This window comes from Sceloporus occidentalis, unplaced genomic scaffold (assembly GCF_023333645.1).
Source record: "Sceloporus occidentalis isolate IW3139 unplaced genomic scaffold, rSceOcc1.0.p SCAF_78, whole genome shotgun sequence".
In the NCBI taxonomy this organism is placed as follows: Eukaryota; Metazoa; Chordata; class Lepidosauria; order Squamata; family Phrynosomatidae; genus Sceloporus; species Sceloporus occidentalis.
The window spans coordinates 1,332,558-1,356,758 of NW_028317058.1; the positions used below are offsets into that span (position 1 = coordinate 1,332,558).

The window sequence follows — 24,201 nt, forward strand, 5'->3', positions numbered from 1 at the left end:
ATGGTGACCAACCGATTTAACCGCGCTCTCTCTCGTATTTGGGTGAGCACAATAAATAGACACACAACAACCATCAACATTCATGCCGATTTTTTATTTCAGTGTTAGGCTTTTCAGCTTCATGTGTATAAATACTTGTCCCAATATACAACACAACATTCAGAAATTTTTGCTTTTTGTGTATTTTGTTTTATAAAAAGTTATGACAGCAAACACTTTATTGCACAGATACAAAGCTGGTATTTCTACAGCAGAAAATACTAGAAAAGAAGCACATAAGTACATAGAAGAGACTTAACAGTACACAAAGGCAACTTTTTTTTTTTGCACAGTAGTATTAAAGTTAACACTAACAAACAAGTAATACATGAACACATTAGGTACTTTAAGACTTTAATGCATTACAGCCAGTGACATGGGTGAAACACAAGATGTTTATAACATGTATGATTGTAAACCATGAATTAAACAGAAAAACCCAAAAGGCTGGCAATTAAGCTCTCCTGGATCGCATGACAGCCAAGTGAATTACTATTTGGTTAAGCAGATAACTGTAAACCCTGCAATGTTTAAAAGAAAAGAAAAAAAAAATGTGAATTGTATTGTGTATCCTCTGGAACAGTCAAGTGTGCACCAGTTGGTTAAAAGGCCCCAAAACAGAGAGAAATTATTTCATATTTTCACAGTGAGAGGGGTATGCTGTGCATATGTTAATGTGTTACTCGCCCCTCTGGCACTTATAGGTTTAAACTGTACCTTGGATTTGATGGTATGTAGTGCACTCGTATTGTGTAGGATATGTACATTAGCGAGCGTCACTGCTCCTTTGAAAATACCAATTCTGACGTTAAATTGTACGGCTAACCTTTATGTTGATCGTTTGTCTGAGAAACACTCTTCTCTCTCTAGAAACTAAACCAAACCAATACATCCAAACACTCGGTACACTTACTACGCTGGTGGCTTGCAGGGAAGTTGCTATCAAAGCGTAGGGTCAGCTGAGCCCTTCTTCCACGATAAGCTAACTTCGTACAGTATAGTGATATCAGGGAGTTTAAACATTCATCTCTCCCAGGGTAGCCAATACACTCTTCTATGGATGAAGCATCCTATATGGGATCTGTATTTTTTTCTGTTCTGCTTGGACATATACGATCCCTTTTTAACAAATGCCATTAGAATTCAAATGTAAATGAGGCTTCACTACACACAAAACTATTTTTCTTAAAAGAAAAAAAGCTCCAGAATGATTGCTATATGCATACACAGGAAAAGATCACTTCTATATTTTAATTATAATACATAAAATATTTCCAGAAATGTATGGAGTGCATTGCTTTGTAACAGGCTGGACACACTTTCTGGCGCTCAGAGGATTTATGCTTTTAATCACACATATTGAAATCAAGCCCTGGAATAATTCTCTTTTTACAGTTATATAGGTTAGACATTAAACCTCAAAAATAATGCTTGTTTTTATATACCAATGAAACTTTGCTTAACAAAAAAAAAACAGCATCCAGTAAACCCAGGACCACAAAGCAAAGCAATTTTACATTGAATATTTTTTCCAGGCTCAGTTTTAAGTTAGTTTGGGCAAACATTGTGACAATTAGTCCTACAGGAAGCTTCAAAGAACAGGATTCCAAAATGTGCCTGCTTGAACACAGGTTAATTCATTGGCTTAGGTGTGCGTGTGTTTTATTTTTAAATCTTGAATACAAAACTCTGTAGTCTTTGTTATCGGTGTTCCAAACTAATCATGAAACTTAATGCAGTTACATTTATTCTACAACATGCCAATAGTGCTTCAATGTTTGTGGGCCGTATTGTAACAGTACAGGAGGAGGTACGTTTCTCAAGAAACATCTATTGACTTGAAGAACTTGGTGAAGAGGCTGTTTTAATGCTCAGTGGGAGCAGGGTGTAGTAAGAAATGATTTATTCTGTTCGGCTTTCAGTAAGTTTTCATACTCACCAATAGGTGTAAGCTCATTGGTAAACAAGCATTATTTCTAGAATTTTTTTTACCAAAACAGTAGGGACACTTGCATTCAGGAACAGATATAAGTATTGTTCATTAGCAATTTCCAGTATGCCATATAGAATCTGTAATGAATTAAATATAAGCACAGGGTAGCAGAGCATGCTGGGTATTCTTCCAAAATGTGTTATTTTTCAATCAATTCTACAGCATGACTACGGTTCAGGTTCATTTGCATTTTAATTTCCATCCTAAGCGCCACCATTCAAAAATACGAGCTAATTTAAAGTAAATATGGTATTGTCAATTTTCTTTGAGTTTTAGAGATGCATTTTTAGCTTCAGAAAACGAAAAGAGTGAAATTCAGCAGCAAACTGTATATTCTACATTCATCACAATATGCAACATTGATATTTTACACAGACCATTTTCCCATAGCCCTTCCAGTCCTCCGACTTATACACCAGAACAATTTACCCAAAGCAGACAGAAAACAGGGGGAGAATTGTGTTACATCATTTTTGACCCCACCACATGGAACGTTGCATGGAATACACGACACAGTGCTGGTTTCTGAAAGTATTCCGAGGCTAGCAGCTACTACAGTAAAGAGGTCTTGAAGATGTTGGCCGGTCATGCAGTCTTTTGGTTGGGGTTACTCTGTGATGCTTCCTTGCCCCGTTTTTGTCCTTTAATGTCTTTGTCAGAGGAAAGTGCACAGGAATTCTCAATCGACGCTGGTGATTTGGGCAAATTTTTGGTTGCAGTTTTCTTACTGGGAGAGAGGGGAGGATCCCTCCGATTAATGACTGCATTTACAGTGTGTGTAACGAGGCATGGGTGCTTTTCAGAAACAGATTTAGAAGGTAAGTTATCTTCCTTTGATAAGGCATGACTTTTACTAGACAATTCTTTTTTAGCCTTGGAATTTGCAACATTCACACTAGCAGGTTGTTCGTTTTTTTCCTTACAAGTGCTTACCGAACATTCAGATGAATGCACTTTCACCAAGGACCCATCAGTTTGAGGTACAATGGTAGTTACAGGCAAAGCAGCAACACTCTCTGCATCGCAGGACACCTTCTTAACCTCTGATTCTTTCCCTATTAAGTTTGGAGAGCTAGCAGGTTTGGGCTTTTCAAAAGTCACTTCCCTTTTTGTAACATTGCATCCAAACTTAGTTTCTCTTTTGTCACCTGGGACATAAAGTGCTTCGGTGCATTTATTTTGTGACTTATCTTTAGCCGAAAGTCCAAGTTCCGACCCATCTAGAGATGGTCTGCTCTGAACACAGCTTTTGCCTGCTGTTGCTCGAGTAAGCTTAGGATGGAGGCTTGTTTTTTCTCTTAAGTGAGTCTTTGCAGAGCATTCATTGAGATTAACAGGGTTAGAACATACTGGAGCCTCCGGGTTTGATGACTGGTTTCCATTCAATTGAAATTCAGATGCGGTTCCAGCCAAGGTGCTCTTTGTACTTCCTTTAGGAGCAGACGCAATGGAATTCTTTTCTGTTTTAACAGTCTCTTTAACCTGGGACAGGGAATCGGTGCTGGGACCACTGCTCATTTTATCGGTACAAGGTGATTTCTGCATAACCACTTCTTTCTTTGTCAAGCTGACACACTGACTTTGAAGAAAACTAGGTCTTTCAGGCTGTGTTGTTCTAAAGGAACTAGATTTATAATCAACTCCATCTTTCGATTTATTGAGGCAGTCATCCAAATGCATGCGAGCGGACTGATGTTTTACAGGCAGAGGGGATTTTACTTGTACATGGTTACCCTCTCCAGAGCAAATACCGGTAGAGACAGACTGTGGTGTCCCACCACAGCTTTGTGCCTTAGTAACTGGAAGCGATACTTCCTTATTCTTTGTTGCATATGAAATACTGTTTTGTAGGATTGTACTTTCTTGCGGCTTTTCACTTTGGCTGTTCCTAATATGGGGAGAAGTAGGTTGCATATTGGATGTTATTTTGTTGTGTACATTCTCAGAATGACTGGATGAATCTGTTGTAGCCTTCAATTTGTTTACATTTTGGGTAAGATCTGTCCGTGTCCCTGCTGAATTTTTTAGATCTCCCAACTTGCCTAGTGCAGATATGCCTTGGTCTGAGTTACTGGATTTTGTCAAGGCATTTCTGACTGCATTCCCCGAGGATTCTCTGGATGAATTCGTTTTTTCAGAGTCCGAGTTAGCAAATTTTTGCTCCAATGAGCACTTGACTGAGGACAAGTCCTGATTTCTCATTTCTTGTCTATTACCTTTCATAAAAGCAGGCAATAATTCTACCTCTGGACACCTAACTGTCGAACGAGCTGCCTCCAAAATGTGGTTGCCTCTAAACTCACCAGAGCTTGCCACTGAAACAACTATTTCCTTATTTTCAGACATCTCTGTGACATTACGTTTGGACTGTACAGATTCTTTAGGATTCTCTTTAATGGGTCCCTGGTGTGCAGGATGCTGGCTTAAGCATTTAGAGCTTGTCTCAGGTATTAATGTGCTTATATTGGCTGATTTGTATACAGTTTCAAGCTTTGAATTAAATATTGACTGCTCAGTTTTAGATGTTTTATTGTAACATTGTTTGTCTAACAATATACCATCAGACTCTGTTTTTGAAACTTTTGGTCCTGACAATAATGCTATATCTAATGTTCCTTCAATTGGTTTCAAAGAAGAAACAGATCTAGTTTCCAACTTATATTCAGAAGGGCTTTTTCGGACAGATGCTTCAGAGGGTATGACCAGAGGTTTATCGGCATTGTTCTCTAATCTATTGGTAGTGGCTTTTAGTGATGTAAAGGAAAGTGACGTACTCTGAACAGCAGCCATAGAAGTTCTGTTATCAAATGAACTCACAGAATCGCTGTGTAAGTATGAAGGCTTCAGCTGTAGTACAGCGCTAAGACTGCCATCCTTTTCATCAAATGATATTTTCTTTCTAAGAAGATCACCATTGGTTGATTTATCTGGAGTCTCATCCTTTAATATTCTATCTGGTGAATGAGGAAGCCTTTCAAGAAGAGTGCAAGCAGATGGATTTTTCTTTAATTCGTATGAAACAAGCGCAGTTTCGACAGGCTGAGACCCATGGCACAAGTGGGAATCGGATGGAAGTCTGGCACCATTAGACCAAGGACCCATACCTTTGGAGTGTGTGTCTTTAAATGTAATACTTCCAGATTGACTCTCATTGGGAGTAAGTTTATTATCCGATTGATTTGATCTCTTATTCTGGGGTCCTCTTTCTTCCTTGTTCTGCACTCCTAACGTGGCCTGATTCCCAAGCTCAGTACGTAAATCATGCATTATGCTTTGTTTCAAAGCAGGGTCTTTTTTCTTTATGGCTATCTTGGCCATTAGTTTTTCTTTATCTAATTCATCTAAAGACTCTTGCCTGCCTACCTTTCTTGACACTGGCCGCTTCAGACAGCCTTGTTCTACAGGCCTAACTCGTGTCGATGAAGGGGCATCACAAGTATTCACTTCTAGGCTTTGCAAAGATATATCTCTTTGAGAGGGTTGCTTGTGTGCTTCTTCCTTTGTTATTTCAAGATTGTGCTTGCGGGGACATAAATGCTTTTTTTCACAGCAATATGATGGTGACAGTTTTTCCTCTGACTGGACTCTCTTTAACAACGGAGACCTAGGGGGCTCGGCACTTTTAGGTCGAACAACATGCCGTACAATGGTTGGAGGAGAGTGTGTTTTCGCAGGGAAATTTGGGGTTGCTTTCGAATTTCCCGCTGCATGCCCAGATAGAGGTGATGGCGATCGCTTGGGAGATGGCGGCTGTGGTGTTGGTGACGGCGTCCTGGCTAATGGTGAGAGTGGTATGCTACCAGCAGATTTACGTCGTCCAGACCTGTATCTTTGTCCTCCAATCTTTGGACCTAAGCCATGAAGAGTGCTTGGTCGTATATGGCCAGAACCCGCTGGGGAGTTTGGTGCACTAGAACTTGGAGAGCTGCTCTGTGAAGAGTTTGTTCCTAAAGAAGGAGGAGAAGAAATAATAAAAATGAAATGTTGATATGTATGAAACTACAATACATTATTCTAAAGAATTAATTTGCAGCCAAACAAATCACATTATGCAGCACTGGTGGAGTTGTGTACATGTCTAATCTGTTCATGTTTTTATCTGAGCATACCTGGGTGTTCAATGGGTACGGTTTAACTACTTTACCAATTGTTAGTAACAATGTCCATATATCCAAAGATAACCTTTATTTAAAATACAACACAACTTGCAAAAGAAGACTTAGGAAGAGCATCACGTTCAATCTTTCCAAGCATTAGTACCTGCTGATCCAGTTAACTGATTTTGTGTTTGCTTTCAAAAGCAACTTACCAGAAGGGAAATCTGGGGTGGAGCGGCAACTTGGAGTAGGAGATCTTGGAGACAAACTATGTGTTGGAGATGCAGGCAAACTTTCCCCAGAGGAGAGTGATCGGTTTAGGCTGGAAAAACTTCTGCTTGTGTGAAGGAGAGGAGATGGCTGCTTTGCTAGCTTTTTAAAGAAAGACCTCCTCCTGAAGATGCAGAAGAAATGAAAATGTAAACAATCAGTATAACAATATATAGGGACTTCTAACAACAATTAATAGAATGGAACTATATTCAATTATTAAATTGTACCCGTGAGCCTCACCAATCATCCCCCTACATATCTCTTGGGTGAAAGTGGTTTTCCACCAGATACAGGTGGTATATAACATTTATTATGATTATATTGTTATATAAAAACTATAACAATTGTTTTGGAGTGTTGAGCCTTCTTGTTTCCTAGATGTTTGCTAGGCACATATTAAATATATTTATGGTGAGCAAAAAAGTGATAGAAGCCTTCCACGATACAGCCACCATAATAAAACTCAGGTCTCAAAACAATCCAGCTTTAATCTCACTAAAGTGCAAAGAAGCATGGACATTTTAGGCAGAGATATAAGACTTAAGGACATAAAGTTTGCCACTTTTTATTCCCTAACCGACTATTACATGCACTCCCTCATTTTCATGTGCTTGGTAAAAGGGCAGGGCTGACAGCTTTACCTAATCACCAACACCCCCACCCCAGGGCAAAAGGTAAGTGCCCCAATCACCACCTGCCACGCAGCATTTGTTCCAGTTGCATGCACAGAGTGCGAGCAATCTTACTTTTAAAGCCAACACTCCTTCTTGCTACTATCTAGTGAAATACAAATATTTCTGTAAATGTCTTTAGGAAATATTTGTGTGTACGTTAACTAACAGCCAGTGATTTGATACTAAACATTTATAAAACAATGGTAGAGTCAAAGCAATGCTTCCCTGTTTCAGATATCAAACACTTTTGGGGCCTCAAAAGCGTAGAAAATATAGCACACAAACATTTCATTCTATAAAATTAATACTTGAAATCTGTTTTTAAAATATTGATATTTTGATATATAGCACACAAACATTTCATTCTATAACAGTAATACTTTAAATCTGTGTTTAAAATATTGATATATATATATATATTTTTTCAGATAAGTAGTTCTTTATCTAGCAAACACAATATTGTTATTTTGAAACTGCATCATAATTGAATTTGAGTTTTATGAAGTACCACAAAGCAGAAATAAAAGCAATAAAACTTGATTCGGTTTTAACAGACATGTGTAATGTACAGATATTACTTCTTTAAACAGAAAATAAATAGCTGTAACTGACCTTTCCATATTCTCCTTCTTCTTGGTTTTCTTACTGCGTCTAACCATTCGGCTTTTGTAACTATTTCTTCTTGCAGGCCCTGTTTTGATTGAAGTATTCTCAAAGGCAGTTGTAGTGATAGCTACCCTGCGACCACTCTACAAACAAACAAAAATTGAAAACAAGATTATGAGATGATATTCTTACATTATTAAAGTCATTTTCACATTACAGCTGATCATGTTTTTACAACTATATAGCATGTAAGACACAAAGCTTAATAGCCAACAATTTTCTTTTTCTTACAAGGAATAAAAGAATAAGTGACAAAAGTTGTAGCTACTTTAATAAGTTACCTTCAGAAGTAGTTCTATGACCTCAGTGTGTACAAGTCCATGGACTGGCTCGCCATTTATGTGCGTAATAAGGTCCCCAGCCTTAAGACCTGCTTGATAGGCAGGGCTCCCTTCTTCAACATTCTAAGGTAAAGAAAAACAATATCAGTTTTCAAAAAACTGATGATGTGGCTACATTTAGCCAATTCACACTTCTCAAACATTTAATCTCTAAACGTGGGTGTCTACTATTTCAATGTAAACACTTCATCTTATCTCAAAGCAGCACAGCTTCAACATAGTCCTTTGATTCTTTAAGGCCAAAAAATCAAGTTTGGTCACAAACTGGGCACATCAATCAATAATTGTTCCAATCTTGTTTTTCAAACATCAGTATCTTGTTTTTGGTCGAATTTCTAGGCTCCATTGTACCCCAGAGTTCGGTGCATACCTAGGAACACTCTGCGTTTGATGCAGGTCTCCAGGTCAGTTCCTTCTTTCTCAGGCAGAGGAGTGAGGTTTGTCAACTGGGAGTGGGAATGGCCAATGTTACTCACCCAGAAGAGAGGAGCGCCAGGTAACCCACACTAATGAATGCCTTCCTTGTGTCAAAGCCATTCTATTTACTCATTCCATATAAAATGCATTATACTGTTCAGAATAAAGTCCACTGAGAAATAGTGTAACTAACCCAGACAATATGATGAACTGTGTAGACATCACTGTCGCCAACAAACACTCGAATGGCTTGAAGAGTGAATCCAAACTTCTTCCCAGAACTCTGAATAACGATTGGCTGTTTTGGAGTAAAAGAAGAGATGGAGGAGTCGCGACTAGGAGAGGAATCTCTTGAGGAAGGGTCTGAAGACATGGAGAGTGGAGATATGGGGCTTCCCAGTGGAGATACGCTGTACACATCTGCAAGAAAAGATGTCTCTATAAAGTATCTGTTATAACATCATGTAACATTGCTATTGTTTCAGTTAATATTAGTTTGTAAAAGAGGCAGATGGGTAGAAAACCAGAAGCAAGCAATGTCATGTGTGCTGAATGAATGCGAAAAATAACGTCATGCAAAACATATTCAAAACGCAATGAAGAGTACAAACCACAGTCACACCTGTGACCACTGCAGGGTTTTCCATTTAGATAAAAAGGCAAAGCTGCAGAATTATAACCGGCTGACTTAAGATGATTTCAAGATATATCAAGAAGTAGAGAAGACCAGCCATGAGCTTTCTGATGTCTCTTGCTTATTTTTTGCTTTTATTTATTTTAAATTTTTTTTTACAGAAAGAGAGCGGTATTCCATTATCCATACCTCATAACATTATTAGTTAATTGGATCATTTGACTCTGCATATAGATGTTCTTCTGAATACAGGTGAGGCACCTACTGTCTTCCAGCTGTAAAAACACTAGAGGCCAACTGTGCTAATGGTAGCAAAAGCAGGTGCCCAGGCTCATTATACAGGCGGCTTTGGCAAAGTATTACATTTTAGTAAGTGTCTAGAACAACTTGGATGCAAATGTAAAAAAATCAACAAAACAAGTTACAGGGAGCTCCGCCATCGTACATTTGGGTTACCAATGGAAATGTGGCGAGCCATACTAATATTAATGAGCATTATGGCAAGCAAAGCTCTGGGCCCCTACGGTACAGTTGTGTGAAAGTAACACAATTGTAACACAATGCAAAAAGTTTTACATTTGCCGAAGCAGCTTATGCCCCAAGAGCCACATGTGCTCAATAGTTGGTGCATATGAGCATTTCCACATACCAACATTAATATTGTGGGCAAAACAATAGAATTGACAAATTATGCTAAAAAAAAATATTTTATATCTATATTCCTTCACTCCCCCGTCATGTCAGACATATTTGTGCGGGTGTTTGCCCATGTTTAATTCTTATGTGTACTAAATCAACGTGCCTGGAGGTTCGTCTTGACCCAGAATTAAGGGCTGCATACTGGATCGCATGGCACCACTTCAGTTTATATTTTCACTCGCAGACTTGTGCATACTTTTAAAGTGGGGAAAATAGTGAAACCCCCACCCAAATCAAGGAAAATAAGAAACGTTTATGAGTCCGAGGTGGCATTTTTGTAACCCTTAATTTGCTCAAGGACCCCTGTAGTTTTTTTGTTCGCACAGAGAGGGCCACACTGTAAGATGACAAAAACAGCGCAAACCCATCCACTATGGTCACGTATACAGATATAAACAAGGCTTAGCAGTTTTATTCCTGTCTGCAGTTACTCTGAATTCTGAAAGCACAGATCGCCCGATGCAGAAGTTTTAAAATGAAATTGCACTTAAAGTGCATGGAGTTTATGCTGATGATTTGCAAATGGTAAGAAGGTCATGCAAGGTCATTCAAACATCATGCGCAATATTTTATTTCTACCTCCAGGGATCATAAGGGAGAGAGCGCTAGCAGAGATGGACTTAGTGACTTTTCCAGACAGTTTCTGTTTCTCTGTGCTTTCTAATCGCTGATGAACCGTATGAGACGTTGTTTCATCGGAGGGCTTTGAGGAATTATCTGTACTGTCCACACTCTCGCTTCTTCCATTTATCTGATCTAAGTGCTCTGAGAAACTACTCACTGTACAAGGAAGAAAGAACAGAAATATTAAAACAACTGCAGTTTGAAAGAATATATCTGTTCCGTTCTTCAAATCCAGAGGGGAGGGCAGTCGAGTGAGCCGGATGGAGCGATCAAGAACATAATAAAGTCTCTGTAGTTCTACTTAACTCAGAGATACGTGCAAAAATCTTTGGAACACATTTAGAGGGACATTACAATGTATGGCACCATGTGACCAGCCTGGATTAAATATACAGATTATAACATTGTATTACCAGTCTTTTAAGACATAATAAATCAATGTATTCACAAAACATTTTATAATGCAAACATTACAGTGTAAAAAGGAGCTAAAAAGAAAGGTAACCATCTCAAATCATGTGCAAGAGAAAAGGAACCTACCCCTTACATGATTAAAGGAATACCATACAGAATATACAAAACATTATGTATTTTTTACAATTGATTTTGCAATCATTACAAAGGGAAAGAAAAACGCACAGAAAACCCAGAAATGAATGCTTTATGTGAGCATATAGGCATGTATGCCAAATGCATATTTATTTATCATAGATTTATCATGCCCAATATCAAAGGTTTGACGAGGGCCACATGAGAATAAAGATGGCCATGGCAGAAGAACACTGCGATACACCGATACCCAGCAAACCAGTACCGTACTAAGAGGGGGTGTGGGAGAGGGTCCACCCCAGGTGCCACTCATCAGGGGGATGCCACCAGACCGGCATCGGGTGCGCACCCCTACAGAGATAGATTATATTTGTCCGCCTCTACAGAAGAAGGCTCGGTTGGGGAGATCAAAGCTCTCCTTCTAACCGACTTAAAATCAGGCAAGGGAGCGGGAGGTCTGTGAATGCAGACCTCCGACCCGGCTCCTTTGCCGTGCGGACAGAAAACTGATGCTGTGCATCGGGATTTGATGTCATATGTCTTCACACGACACTGAAGTCGCATCCAGCGCACCAGAAGGACACAGAATAAGAAGAGCCAAGAGGAAGAGCCAAGAGGAGGAGAGCAAGGAGGAAACATGACGGTGACAGAAGAAAAGTAGGGAGACAGTCAGAGAGAGAGGGGGTGGTGATGGGAGTTATGCTCTAAAGTAGACCCCATGAGTCAGACATTATATTATACGAGTGTATATAGCGCCAGCATTACCACCGTCAATGTCTGTCTCATCGGCCATGTATGCTTTTTCATATTGATGAACAGCACAGGTAAAGAGCTGCTCTGCAGTATGTGGGATGTATGTATGAAAGGGAATCAGTCCGTTATACATCATCCATACTGCAGGGCAGCACTTCATCTGGTCTGGCCGAGCTCCTACAAAAAGAGAAATGTCCGAGGAAGAAGGAGAGATACTCATTGACATCAAAAGAGAAGCTTCTAAAGTGTTTAGTAAATAAAGAGGTCTGTTGCCATTATTAATATGTTAATTGACAGCCCAATAAATATAGATTCCCACCGGTAATGCTAGTGATCACTGTCATCATGACAATCTGTTAGAAGTTAATGATGTCCTGGTTGAAACACAAAGTTAAAGCCAACAATTAACGTAAATCCAGATCACTTGTGGTAAAAACCTACCTGACACCGTAGAACTACTAATGCTGACTGGAGTAGTAGCATCTGGATCCTCTTGCAGGGAGTCCACAGATACTAGAGCAGGCTTATCTGGATTTTGTTGGGATTCACCAAGGTCTTCGTGTTCTCTATCTGAAGAAATGGCAAATTTGGGTAGCAGGCTATTGTGCCGATCAGCGCGACTTTCCGTGTCAGAAGATGTTGATATAGACAGTTGCTGCCTGTTAAATAAGAGTTATTAATACATCACGCAGTTGAGATATTCACGGGGGGGCATTACGATCATCTACCTACATTATTTGTAGCATTACGGGAGATTCTGACTAGTTTATGTGCAATAAATAACTTGAGACTCCTGCTTATTCCAGAGTTGTACTTTGGGGTGTTTTTAAATGCCATTAAATAGCTGCAGTAGTTATTTAACAATATAAAAAGTACACACAATTGCTTGATATTTCTTTCCGATGAGGTGACCTGTCCAGTTACGCAGCTGAGTGCATTGAGTGCAGTGAAATGTAAGGGGCAGACAGTGCTCCCTCTAAGGCGCCTATACTCACATTTCTGAATACTCAGAACTCCAGCTTAAGGATTCCACAGGTGGTAAATTGAGGTTACTTGATTTCTCCGAGACATTGTCCTTTTCTTCTACTTTGCTTTGCATTAATTGGTCAATGCTACTAAATACCTAGATTAATTAAAAAATTATTTCGTTAAAAATTATATATATATATATATATATATATATATATATATATATATATATATGATCCTGGCAATAAGGTAAGTGATAGGTTAAGCACAATTAACTGAGAAGAAGAAACAAACAATCTCTAGTGAAGTTACTACAGAAGTTCCACAAGCCTGTACTCTGCCATAGTTGGTAGACTTTATACTTCACGTACTTTTGAAAATCTGTGGGAAGAAGAAGAAAACTGTCTGATTTCCATGCTGAAATCTTCATCATTTGTATCATCTTCCTCTTCGGTTTCCATATGATGGTACTTCTCAGAACGTGCTGCAAAACATCAATAGCGGTAATCATTAATAATAAGGCCCCTGGGATTATATTCCCATCGATAATGCACAAAAACAAATAATGGTTTCATGTATATACGATTGGACTTACTGTCAAAATAGCTAGTGTCGTCCTCGGACTCCAGCTGTGGAATGAACTCTGCCTTTTGTCTTAATAAACTGTTCCAGTCTAAGGCACAAAAAAAGGGGTGCTGTTTTACTTCATACGCACCACCTGAAATAGAGAAGAACAAAAAGGGTCAACATTAACAAGATATCTTTGATGTGTTGGGGGCACTGATTGGAAAGCAAGAAAGCGCTATTTTTAATAACCGAATATGTGCTATTCCTGCTGCCATTATACAAATGCTTTTCAAGTTCCAGTAAGGTAATTTATGGGAATATGGGATAGACATGAAGCCACCCGGAATCTAAGACCAAATCAAGGACTGGTTAAGGTTTGAGTCTATTTATCTCCAGGAAAATAGGCAAAAAGATGGGCCAAATGATTATTACCTACTAAAAAATAACTGGCTACAACAAAAAGGGCTGATATCTGGAGGTAATGGCGAAAAACGGGGACAACAGCAGCAGCTCTAAACATTGTCACATAATGGTTTGTCTAAAGAGGCCAGGCACGTGTTTTATATGTAACTTTCGATACGTATTTTATAATCCGAAACGCGTTTTATTTATCTGGGAATATGCAAGTGACAACGCCTAAGCATATGCGTAATGGCAGCCAAAACCGCTGTAAACACAGGGGTGCAATAGTCTTTTTTTGGTTACAGTATAAGGGCATTCTATTCAACATATTACCATTATTTGGAACTATAGAGAATTTAAAACCCCTGTGTAAAGTGGAAAAGTGAAGTGTCTGATATAGGTGGAAATTGGATCAGCATCATGAAAAGATTGTAAGGAGCTTCTTACAAGCGATGGTTTTCAGCTACGTGGACAGGAGGGAGGGAAACAAAACACGTTGATGGCAAATACGGTGAAGTCTAAATCCTGTGAGACAACACCTGTCATTACCTTGCAACAAAAGAGCAAGGGCAAAAGGACAAACCATAAATCAGCGTCTCTTGAGTCTATCTAGCAGGTCATGTTTAGGGGCATCCATGTCTGGGTCTGACCGATATTTTTACAGACCTGTTGCAGATACTTAATGAAAGGGGCAAAGATACAGAGCGGTGTCACAGTGAGCTGGGAACTAGAAAAGTTGAGCAGCTTCTAAATGCACATTGGCTAACATCGGTGGATCTACGGGCTCGCAATCTATCTTAAAATTTAGACAACTCAGCATATGTTAATATACCTTAAATGCAGTCATCTGGGTTGAAAGATCTTATTCTTTTGCTGGGCCTGAAGTAACTTTTCTGCACTTATGCTTGTAGGCACTGCTGACTACTATGAGCTTAGTAAATAAAGGAGCAGATATGGGACCGAACCAGCATAATGGGACCAATCGGGGCAGCACTCCATCCCTTCCAGGGTAATTCGGTAAACTCTAATACCAGTTATGCCACTTATGCCATTTATTACAACAACCTTTTAGGAGGCAAAAACAGCTAAACATGGCTGTTAACTTTATATATGAAAAAAACACTCACTTCACAAACGAAACCAGCAGGCCGGTAAAACATTAATGATATTTAAAGACCGATCGTGTCTATTTCTTTGTCTATTTCTTTGGTGTAGTTTTATTAAAGAAAACTACAGGGCATGGGGGGTGCATTCAATGAACAAGATGATAAAAAACGGGTACCACTTTTCTCCAATTTCTTACAATTTGTAATAGGCATACTGTATTGCATAACGTAGGGCAAAGTTTGCGGAGCAAACTTTTTAGTTTTACCCTTTCACCTTGTGTCAAGCCAATAACGTGGGTAATTGAGATAATCATACAGTGATTTACATAGTATTTCAGTAATGTAGGTGGAATGACAGCTTTCTTCATGCTTTTGCCTTCGCAAAAGTAGAATTTTTTGCTTCTACGTATTTGTCCCATTGTACAGTGTTGTGAGCTATAAATCAATAAATGATGCACATTACCTGTTCCCAGTCTTTCCATAGGGTTTTGCCTGAGCAATAAAGATATTAGATCCTGAGCATCAGTTGGCGGAGCATCTTCCTTTTCTGGCCAATTGATTTCATCTACAGAGACAAAAGGATAATTATATGAAGAAAACGCAATAATACATCACCACAATTAACCATAACCCAAAATCACCATTGAAAAGAAACCAGTTTTACTTCTGGAGTATATAGAAACTACGTAAAAGCCTATGAACAGTTGTTTAGTGGGGCTCCGATAGCATAGATTGTTCTTTGGAACTTTTACTAAGCATGGATATAAATCAATATGAAGACCACAGATACAATTTGTTTATCACCACTAAGACTACGAGCTGTATAAAAGTAATCTAGATAGTATCGTGGTAGCAGAGTTACATGCAATATGGCAGAAGTATGCATTTCTCGCATGCAAATGTACTGCTACATTATGAAATAATTTATCAACGCTATATGAATCAGAGAACACATAAAGGAAGCAGGAGGCCAAACAAAACTCTTCATCTCTTTAATCTATGCATCTACTTCCAGTATTGCAAAACTTGTTTACCAGACACCTCCCCGTAGATTAGTGGTCAAGATCATAAATACGTATGCATAAATAATCAGTATTCTTACACATGGACCAACACCGATCAAGATATTTATGACTAGGAGTAATAAGGCATATTTAATTTCCACCGTAGTGGCCTGGTTACAAGCAAACCCATTGGTGACCATGAGGTCAAGCTGAAGGAAAATAATGCTCTGTCTGCACAGATCTCGTGTGTGTGTGTGTGTGTGTGTGTGTGTGTATGTGTGTGTATATATATATATATATATATATATATATATATATATATATATATATATATATATATATATATTACAGTTGCAGAACTGTAAGAGATGGGGAAAAAACAAGTTAATGGAATGGGAGATTTCAGCTATGAAGACAGGCTCCCCGAAAAATTACCTTGTTTACTTTAAAGAAAAGACACACACATACACACGCACACACACACACACACACATACATACACATATATATATATATATATATATATGTGAGTTATATATATATATGTGAGTATGTATATATATGTGTGTGTGTGTGTGTGTGTGTGTGTGTGTGTCTTTTCTTTAAAGTAAACAAGGTAATTTTTCGGGGAGCCTGTCTTCATAGCTGAAATCTCCCATTCCATTAACTTGTTTTTTCCCCATCTCTTACAGTTCTGCAATGACTTTTTTATGTCCTGACGCAAAAAAATGTACTTCTTATTTAGGGAACTGCCTTACCATTAACTTATACAGGGGTCATGCTATGTTCTTGTCCCATGCACGCATTTCCTTTTAAATACAGGATAACAACCTGCTTAATTTTGCAGCAATTGCCCGAGATGGTGTGCTGCCGGATTAATACATTTTTATACGGCTTCTTTTGTTTTCTATCCAGTTAACATTAACCCCTTAAGGACCAGGCTGTGTTTTACCTTTTGTACCATTGGGACCGAGGCTGTTTTAACACTTTTGCGGTGTTCGTGTTTAGATGTAATTTTCTCTTCACTCATTTAGTGAACCCACAAAAATTATATGTTGTTTTTTTCAGGACAAGAAGGGCTTTCTTCAGATACCATTGTTTTATCTAATTTCCCATAAAAAATCTTTTACTCATCCAAAAAAGCTAATGAAAAAACCTACTAAATATATTCTACTATTTGTCCTGAGTTTAGAAATACCCAATATTTTTATGTTTTTTTGCTTTTTTCTGCACGTTACGGAGCATTAAGTACAGGTAGCGTTTTGTTATTTCAAAACCATTTTTTCCAAATCTGGTAATTCTTCCCCCCATGTGCCGTTTCGGGTATCTTTGAAGCCGGCCAATGCAATTTACCCCATCAAATCATATATTTTTGAAAACTAGACACCCCAAGGTATTTCAAATGCTAGTATTTTAACCCTTTCCATGCATGAGATTCTACCACCAGCCTTTGCCACACTTTGTGTTAGTATTTTTTTGGTATTTTTTTTTTTTACACAAATTGTACTTTGGGTATACATTTATAGCTCCAGGTATACGTCACTATCAAACAACACCCTAATATGCGTTCAACAACATCTCTCGAGTACAGTGATACCACCCATGCATGGGTTTGACTGCTGTTTGGGGTTAAAAGGCCACATTTGGGAAGTGTGCTTTTTTCCCCCTATTTTGGTCAGTCTGTGCCTATGCCCTATCTTTGAGCCTGGCCACTACAATTTACCTCATAAAACCATATATTTTTGAAAACTAGACACCCCAAGGTACTTAAAATGGTAGTATTTAACCCTTTCCATGCATCAGATTCTACCACCAGCCTTTGCCACACTTTGTGGTAGCATTTTTTTTTTTTTTTTCTCACACAAATTGTATTTTGGGTATAAATTTATAGCTCCAGGTATACGTCACTATCAAACAACAACCTATATGTGTTCAGGAACATCTCCCGAGTTCAGTCATACCCCACATGTATGGGTTTGTCTGGTGTTTGAGGTTAAAATGCCACATTTTGGAAGTGCGCTTTTTTTTTTCCCCATTTCGGTCAGTCTGTGCCTATGCCCTATCTTTGAGCCCGGCCACTCCAATTTACCCCATCAAACCATTCATTTTTTTAAATTAGACACCCCTTGGGTATTTGAAATGCTTTTATTAAAATTTTTCCACGTCAGGATTTTTGGGAAGATACAGCGCTAATTTTAGCACTTGCTCATAATAATAAACTTTATTTTTTTATTTTATTTATTTTACTCTTTTTGGACTTTTTTTTTTTTTTTTTTTTACATTTTGCTGGAACTGGATAGTTCCTCTAAAGCATAATAATTTTTAAATGTTACCATGTTTTTTTTAAGCTTTTTCTTTTTTTCCTTTTTTTTTTTTTAATTTTTTTTTTTTTTTTTAATATTTTACTAATCACATAGTGATTAGAAAGCTGGGCTCCATTGACTTGTATGGTTGAATGCAGTACCTGTATTCAACCTGCAAGTGGAGCCAGAGTTCTCTAGAGGGTCTGGAGACCGTCTAGCGAACCTTTTCAACTTTATTTTTTTCCCGGGCCGCCGCCATCTTGCGGATGGTGAAGACTGCGTGCAGTCCATCAAGAGGTAAGTGTTTGGTGTCGCTGGATGCCTCCTGATCGAGGCATTCCAGCGACATCATTGAAGTTTAGGAGGTGATCGTTGATCGCCTCCTAAACGCTTTTAAAACGGGCGTCCGCTGTTGACGCCCCGGGGAGGGGCCAGACATGGCCCATCATGCCGATCTCGGTGTTGCTGAATGCCTCGACATCGAGGCATTACAGCAACACCGTTTAAGCTTAGAAAGTGATCGTTGATCACTTTCTAAGCTTGTTTAAGTCTGATGACGTGTCAGGCACGTCATAGGTCGTTAAGTGACCATTTTGCATGACGTGCCTGACCCGGCAATGGACGTTAAGGGGTTAATAACATAACTCCAGACATCTGTATATCGTATAGTGTTAATGTGTGGCTGTATACAAGCTGCCTTTATCAGAAACATTCTAAATGTGATCTCGTTATCCTGAGCCAGAACTACGAGTAGGAAAGCTCTGCTGCGCTATTTACACCAGACATTTAAAAGTTAAAATCAGAAATGAGGAGGTTAATAATGAAAAGAAAAAAAAACACACACACACATCATAAATGTAGGTTCATTAGAAAATAAGTATTTAAATTTGAGTGGAGTGAAGAATAAGATGCATGCATTTCATTCCTATTTGCCTAATTTCAGTTCACAGAAAAGGATCACATTTTAGAACAGGGGAACATGCACATCGATCTAAAAGAGAAATTAAATTAGGGAAAAACTCACAATCTGCATGCATACTTTGCTGTGATATCAGGTTAAATTGCATTTAAATTAGAATGCATGAATATGTAGAGGTTTCTAGGCAGTGTAGGGCAGAGCTCTGCTGGTTACCTTAATTAAACAGGTTGATTCCCTTAACAATTCATACCATTAACCCTTAAATGTTCAGTTGGTTGAGAAATGCAATAAAATACATGCAGATGGTCCCTCTTGCATTCGAAGGGTTAAAGCAGCAGCTTGGAAACCACACGATTTACATAAGGGCATTTTTGAGTAATTCCATGAACTGTCTTTTCTAAGTCATACTGGAAATTTCAAGGGCATTATACTTAAAAAGCATCTCCGCACTAGCTGGGCAAAAATCAACGTCTTACATGCCACGATGATCATACGCTTGTTGGCATAACCTTAGCCTTTTAACGCATCTGGGAAATTTCTGGGAACAGCAGGTAGGGAAATAAGGGATTTTGTTTAATTATCATTTAGTTTTGCCGCAAGCTGCGTAACGGTACTTCAGGTCAGCCTGCAGGTTCCGATCTGGAAGGTTATTGAATTTTAAATGAAAGGGGAACAGCTGTTATATAAATAACATTACCTTGTAATAACCCTCAGTGAAATCATTAAACTGTGGATTTTGGTGGCTTCCTTTTTGGCTCTGCGTTATTTGTAATAATAGAGAAACATTTGTTCCTCGGGATTAGTTGCATTAATGTTAATTTAGTTATTTGTGTCATTAACTCTAATCTTTCTGTGGCTGTAAATGCCCCTGATGATTGGACCATTGCGTTCATTACTATGGTGATAGGCACCATGGTGTATTTGTGAATATAAAGCCCTATGTCTGAATTTGCCAGCGTTGACATGGAAATTATTTATAAACATGCTTACATTTAAGCTTTCAAATAAATTCTAGCAACACATGCATTGTACAAATTATAGTAGCCTGGGCTACAATAGTAAATGTTCAGATCCAGTATCCAACATATTATGTGCGCCAACATATTATGGCTCATCCAATTTCTCACACCCCTGCCTTTTAAAAAAAAAAAAAATAATAAAAAAAATAAAATCACCCTCTCCCATCAGGATTTCCTGAAGAAAAAAGATGGTTCTCTCCTTTATGACTCTCCATGTTACAAAACTTAGGAGGAAAAAAAAAAACTAATCTTCCCTCAGGGTTACTTTGTTAAAGAAAAGAAAGAGGTAGAACATATTTAGAAATGAGATGCTCCTCCATGTCTTGCACGTTGTTGCGTTCAGATTGGAGATGTAGGGAAGAGACCAGCTCTGGGGCTTAAGACCCCTAGGTCTTTTTATGCCATGTAGAGCAGGGCCCTGGGGTCTTTCTTGGTCTGATATACCTTGCATACCTCTAATAAGATATGCACGGTTTCCTGATCTCAAATATAGATCATCTCATATTATAATCTAAATTCTGATTTAACCATTATGGGCACAATCATTTTGTGATCAATATATTCCGGAAAACAGTTTATTTAAAGTACAGTATTTACACCAACACAACAACATTCTTGGGTTACTTATACACCACTCAACCAGAGCAACCTCAAACACGTATAACCTCAGTGTTGTCATGGACTGAAATTTACACCTTTAGTTATACATACCGCTGATAACCTGCCCAAAAAGTTCTTCTGGGGTATCCCCAAAGAATGGCACACAGCCAACCAGAAACTCATAGAGGATAATTCCCATTGCCCACCAATCCACAGGTTTCCCGTAACCCTGCCGCAATATCACTTCTGGGGCTATATATTCCGGTGTGCCACACACCTAAGACAAAGACAAAAATATACTTTTACATTTTCGGCAGAATAACTAATAGGTGGACATGAACAAACAGGCCTTTTGGGGTGACTTTGAAAAAGTTTTCCTCCCTTATTACATTATTTGGCATTTTCTTTTCCTTGCGAAAGGCTCTTAATTGCTTATTGGTCTGATGTAAAACAATGGAAACCACAATTTATATTTCCCACACAGAGTTTGCCAAGGACAAGTCTTTGCAATAACATCATATTTTAGCCTTGTGGCGTTGAGTATAAAAAATGTGTTTCTGGGTTTTTTTTGACATGTGATGGATGAGGCTCTGCAACTTAATTACAGGAAGTATAGACACCGGAGCAATGGGAGATCGCACTTGAACGGAGCAGGTTAAAACAAATAAAACATCAATTATTTTAGGGGGTGGGTGAATTCACAAATTTCATAACATTTTATACGCCTAGAAAAACCTGTATTTTAAACACACAGTTGTCTATGACACTAAGCTGTATTGGTGTAAATATGGTTTTCTCGCCCACATACTGTTTACACTTGACCAATAAAAAGTAAAATAAAAATGAACAATTCACTAATGGTGAAAGAATAAAGCCAAATGAATCATATAGCCACGCATGTTATATTTTGGATAGATACATCCAAGTCACGTTAGAATAGCCGGATTGTGGACAAAAGGTAATGAAGCATGAACAGGGAAATGGTCCATAACTAGGATTTTAACAACTCTAATTGTGCCATGAATCACAAGCTCCAAAACTACTCTACTGAGAATCACAGGTGTTCCCTAGTTGCGTTATTCATACATCTGCCTTTTAATGCTGCCTGCCATCATGTTGGACAGGTGACACACTCTAATGATCACTCGATATTGGGGTCCAAAAAAAATAATACATACATACATACACATATATATATATATATATATAAAAATTCATGATTCTAGGACTTTACTAATTTCAATTAGTATCTAAGGCAGAATTGTACACAAATACAGTTCACTTCAATACATTCGTCTCATTTGGTGATAAGTATTTGAGCTAGATGAATAACAAAATTAAAAGCAGCTCCATACAATAATACACATTGGTGCCTACAAGTGTAATCCATTAAACCCTAAAAATAACAAAGCTGGAAAAAATAACTAAAATTAAAAAAAAATAACTCCAGCAAACTATTAAAGTGACTTTCTTGGTTGCCTTTGGCCAACGTAGCTCATGTTTATACCTGTTTGTCAAGAAACTCGCGTGCATCTTTCTCAATATGTCCCTCGTACAAGTTGGTTGTCATGCTCATAAGGCCCACTTTTGAAAGTCCAAAATCCGTAAGCTTGATATGCCCCATGGATGTCACCAACAAGCTGTGAATTAAAGCGCTCAGAGATTACACTATGGGCGATAATCCATAAATATACGTTTACAAATTCACATATTGATTTTCTGCTTAGCAAAAGGACACAAAAAACATTTTTAATCCTGTCAAGACATTTCAAAACAGCATACGCTCCAATTATTATCTTTTATGTACAGTGAAAAGACGCGTTACATGTACACAAAAATATAGTATGCAACCCAAACACTGAATTTTATCAAGAATAAACACAGGGGGTATGAATTATTTAAAACAGAAAAAGTACAAAAGGAGATGTTACTCCTGACCTAGTTATGAATACACAATAGAGCGTTAAACACTTTTACAAGGCCATAAGTTGTCTTCATGTTTCAGTCAAACAACATTTTTTAAAAAGAAGCACCAAATACAAACTTCTAAATAAATATTGTACTTGAAATCTAGTGCTCTTTATATCATTTACAGATTTACTTACACTATTAAATATTAACTACAAAAAATAAGGTTCGTATTACGTTCTCTTGGAAATCTTTTTATTATCTTTATTGATGTAGAACTAAATCCTGAGAAAATTGGTGCAGACAACCAATAAGTAAATACTTAATGCAATTCAGAAAACATCAGAGAGGGCAACCATATTAGAATAGAGAACGATAGAGAATTTAAACCTTCTTCACCTTCTTCGAATACTTAAATGTTTTTTATGTTTACATATATTTAATGTACATATATTTAATGTATGCATTCTCTTTTGGAAAGAGCATTTTGCCTGGAGCAGGCTTGGAGAGCAATTTCCACCGAGTTGGGTGGGAAGCATAAATTAGATGAGCGCCAATAATGTTCACGGATAAAATAATTACAAAATAGCAAAATGCTTATTTAAAAAATGAGGAATGAAAACACAAAAGCAGCTGTTTAAGGTCTAGTAATTAACAGATAATTAAGCAGAACTCACTGCTTTCTTGTTACCTATGCTGGATCGCCATATAATTTTACGCAATTGTTTACGCCAGGTACATGCGGGTCCGTGAAATAAGACGATAATCCTTCCTTTAGTCGTTTTAAATATTTAGCAAGGTTCCCTAATTAAGGTCAACTATTAATGAAAGGATCTCTGTGTCCTGTCCCATATAATCCTAGTTTATTATTATTTTTTGTCTCTTCAGATATATCAACTAGCAGTGATCATGCAATCATCGGCACACGTCTGTCATTTGCTTTGTTATTCCATCTCGCTAAGCTCTCTAATCACAAAGAGGCGGCTAAAGCCATATTGATATCACTACGGTGCCCTTCCAGTGTCCATAGCATGTGTGCAGGTTAGCTATTGTGGGCCATGAAATGCAGAATGATTGAAATCTTTCGCTTTTATTACGATCCTCTGAGGCAGCTCATCCTAGGCATTGTCTCATAGCTGCATATCCCATAAGAATCCTATTAATAAAATATCAGGGAGCATGTTTATAGTATTAATGAACGCGAACCAGCTTAAGAGGTCTGCTAACCCCTTCAACACAAAGACTCACAGCGTCATCGCAGAGTCTCCTCTTCTAAATCAAATTCCGTGCCATAAAATGGCTTCCTTTATATGATCAGCAAAATAATAAATTAAAAATACAGGTCTCCGTATCCCCAAAGAGGTGGCGATAAGCGTACACGTGCTGTCTGGCACCTTAACTTTCTTTATATGACACTGGGTAATATGTTTTGCTATGATAACGGCACAGTGCTGCTAAATCCACACATTGTAAAGCAAGGCATAGGGCTATATCTGCTTATAAAACATGTCAGCGACATTATAATATTGTTTGCCCATAATTATGCTACAGAAGAGCTTTCCACTTGTAAAAAGTAGAGTTTAGATGTCCTGCTTCTAACAGCATTTTTATTTGGCATTAACTACACTAAAGACTCTTTTACAGT

The 24,201-nt window shown here is 38.1% G+C and overlaps 1 protein-coding gene across 1 annotated transcript in view; it reads right to left on the minus strand.

Moving 5' to 3' along the window:
• Nucleotides 1-2,617: 2,617 nt before the first annotated feature.
• LOC149285503 (microtubule-associated serine/threonine-protein kinase 3-like) overlaps nucleotides 2,618-24,201 on the minus strand; it is a 151,729-nt gene continuing 130,145 nt past the window's right edge. Inside the window, exons 17-29 of the mRNA XM_089495273.1 lie at nucleotides 22,156-22,288; nucleotides 20,760-20,925; nucleotides 15,267-15,368; nucleotides 13,324-13,446; nucleotides 13,100-13,212; nucleotides 12,755-12,882; nucleotides 12,201-12,418; nucleotides 10,413-10,613; nucleotides 8,694-8,920; nucleotides 8,024-8,146; nucleotides 7,689-7,825; nucleotides 6,342-6,523; nucleotides 2,618-5,979 (exon numbers count right to left, since the gene is read on the minus strand). Coding sequence (XP_089351399.1) covers nucleotides 2,618-5,979; nucleotides 6,342-6,523; nucleotides 7,689-7,825; nucleotides 8,024-8,146; nucleotides 8,694-8,920; nucleotides 10,413-10,613; nucleotides 12,201-12,418; nucleotides 12,755-12,882; nucleotides 13,100-13,212; nucleotides 13,324-13,446; nucleotides 15,267-15,368; nucleotides 20,760-20,925; nucleotides 22,156-22,288 — 5,215 coding nt within the window. The remainder of the gene's footprint in view (nucleotides 5,980-6,341; nucleotides 6,524-7,688; nucleotides 7,826-8,023; nucleotides 8,147-8,693; nucleotides 8,921-10,412; nucleotides 10,614-12,200; nucleotides 12,419-12,754; nucleotides 12,883-13,099; nucleotides 13,213-13,323; nucleotides 13,447-15,266; nucleotides 15,369-20,759; nucleotides 20,926-22,155; nucleotides 22,289-24,201) is intronic.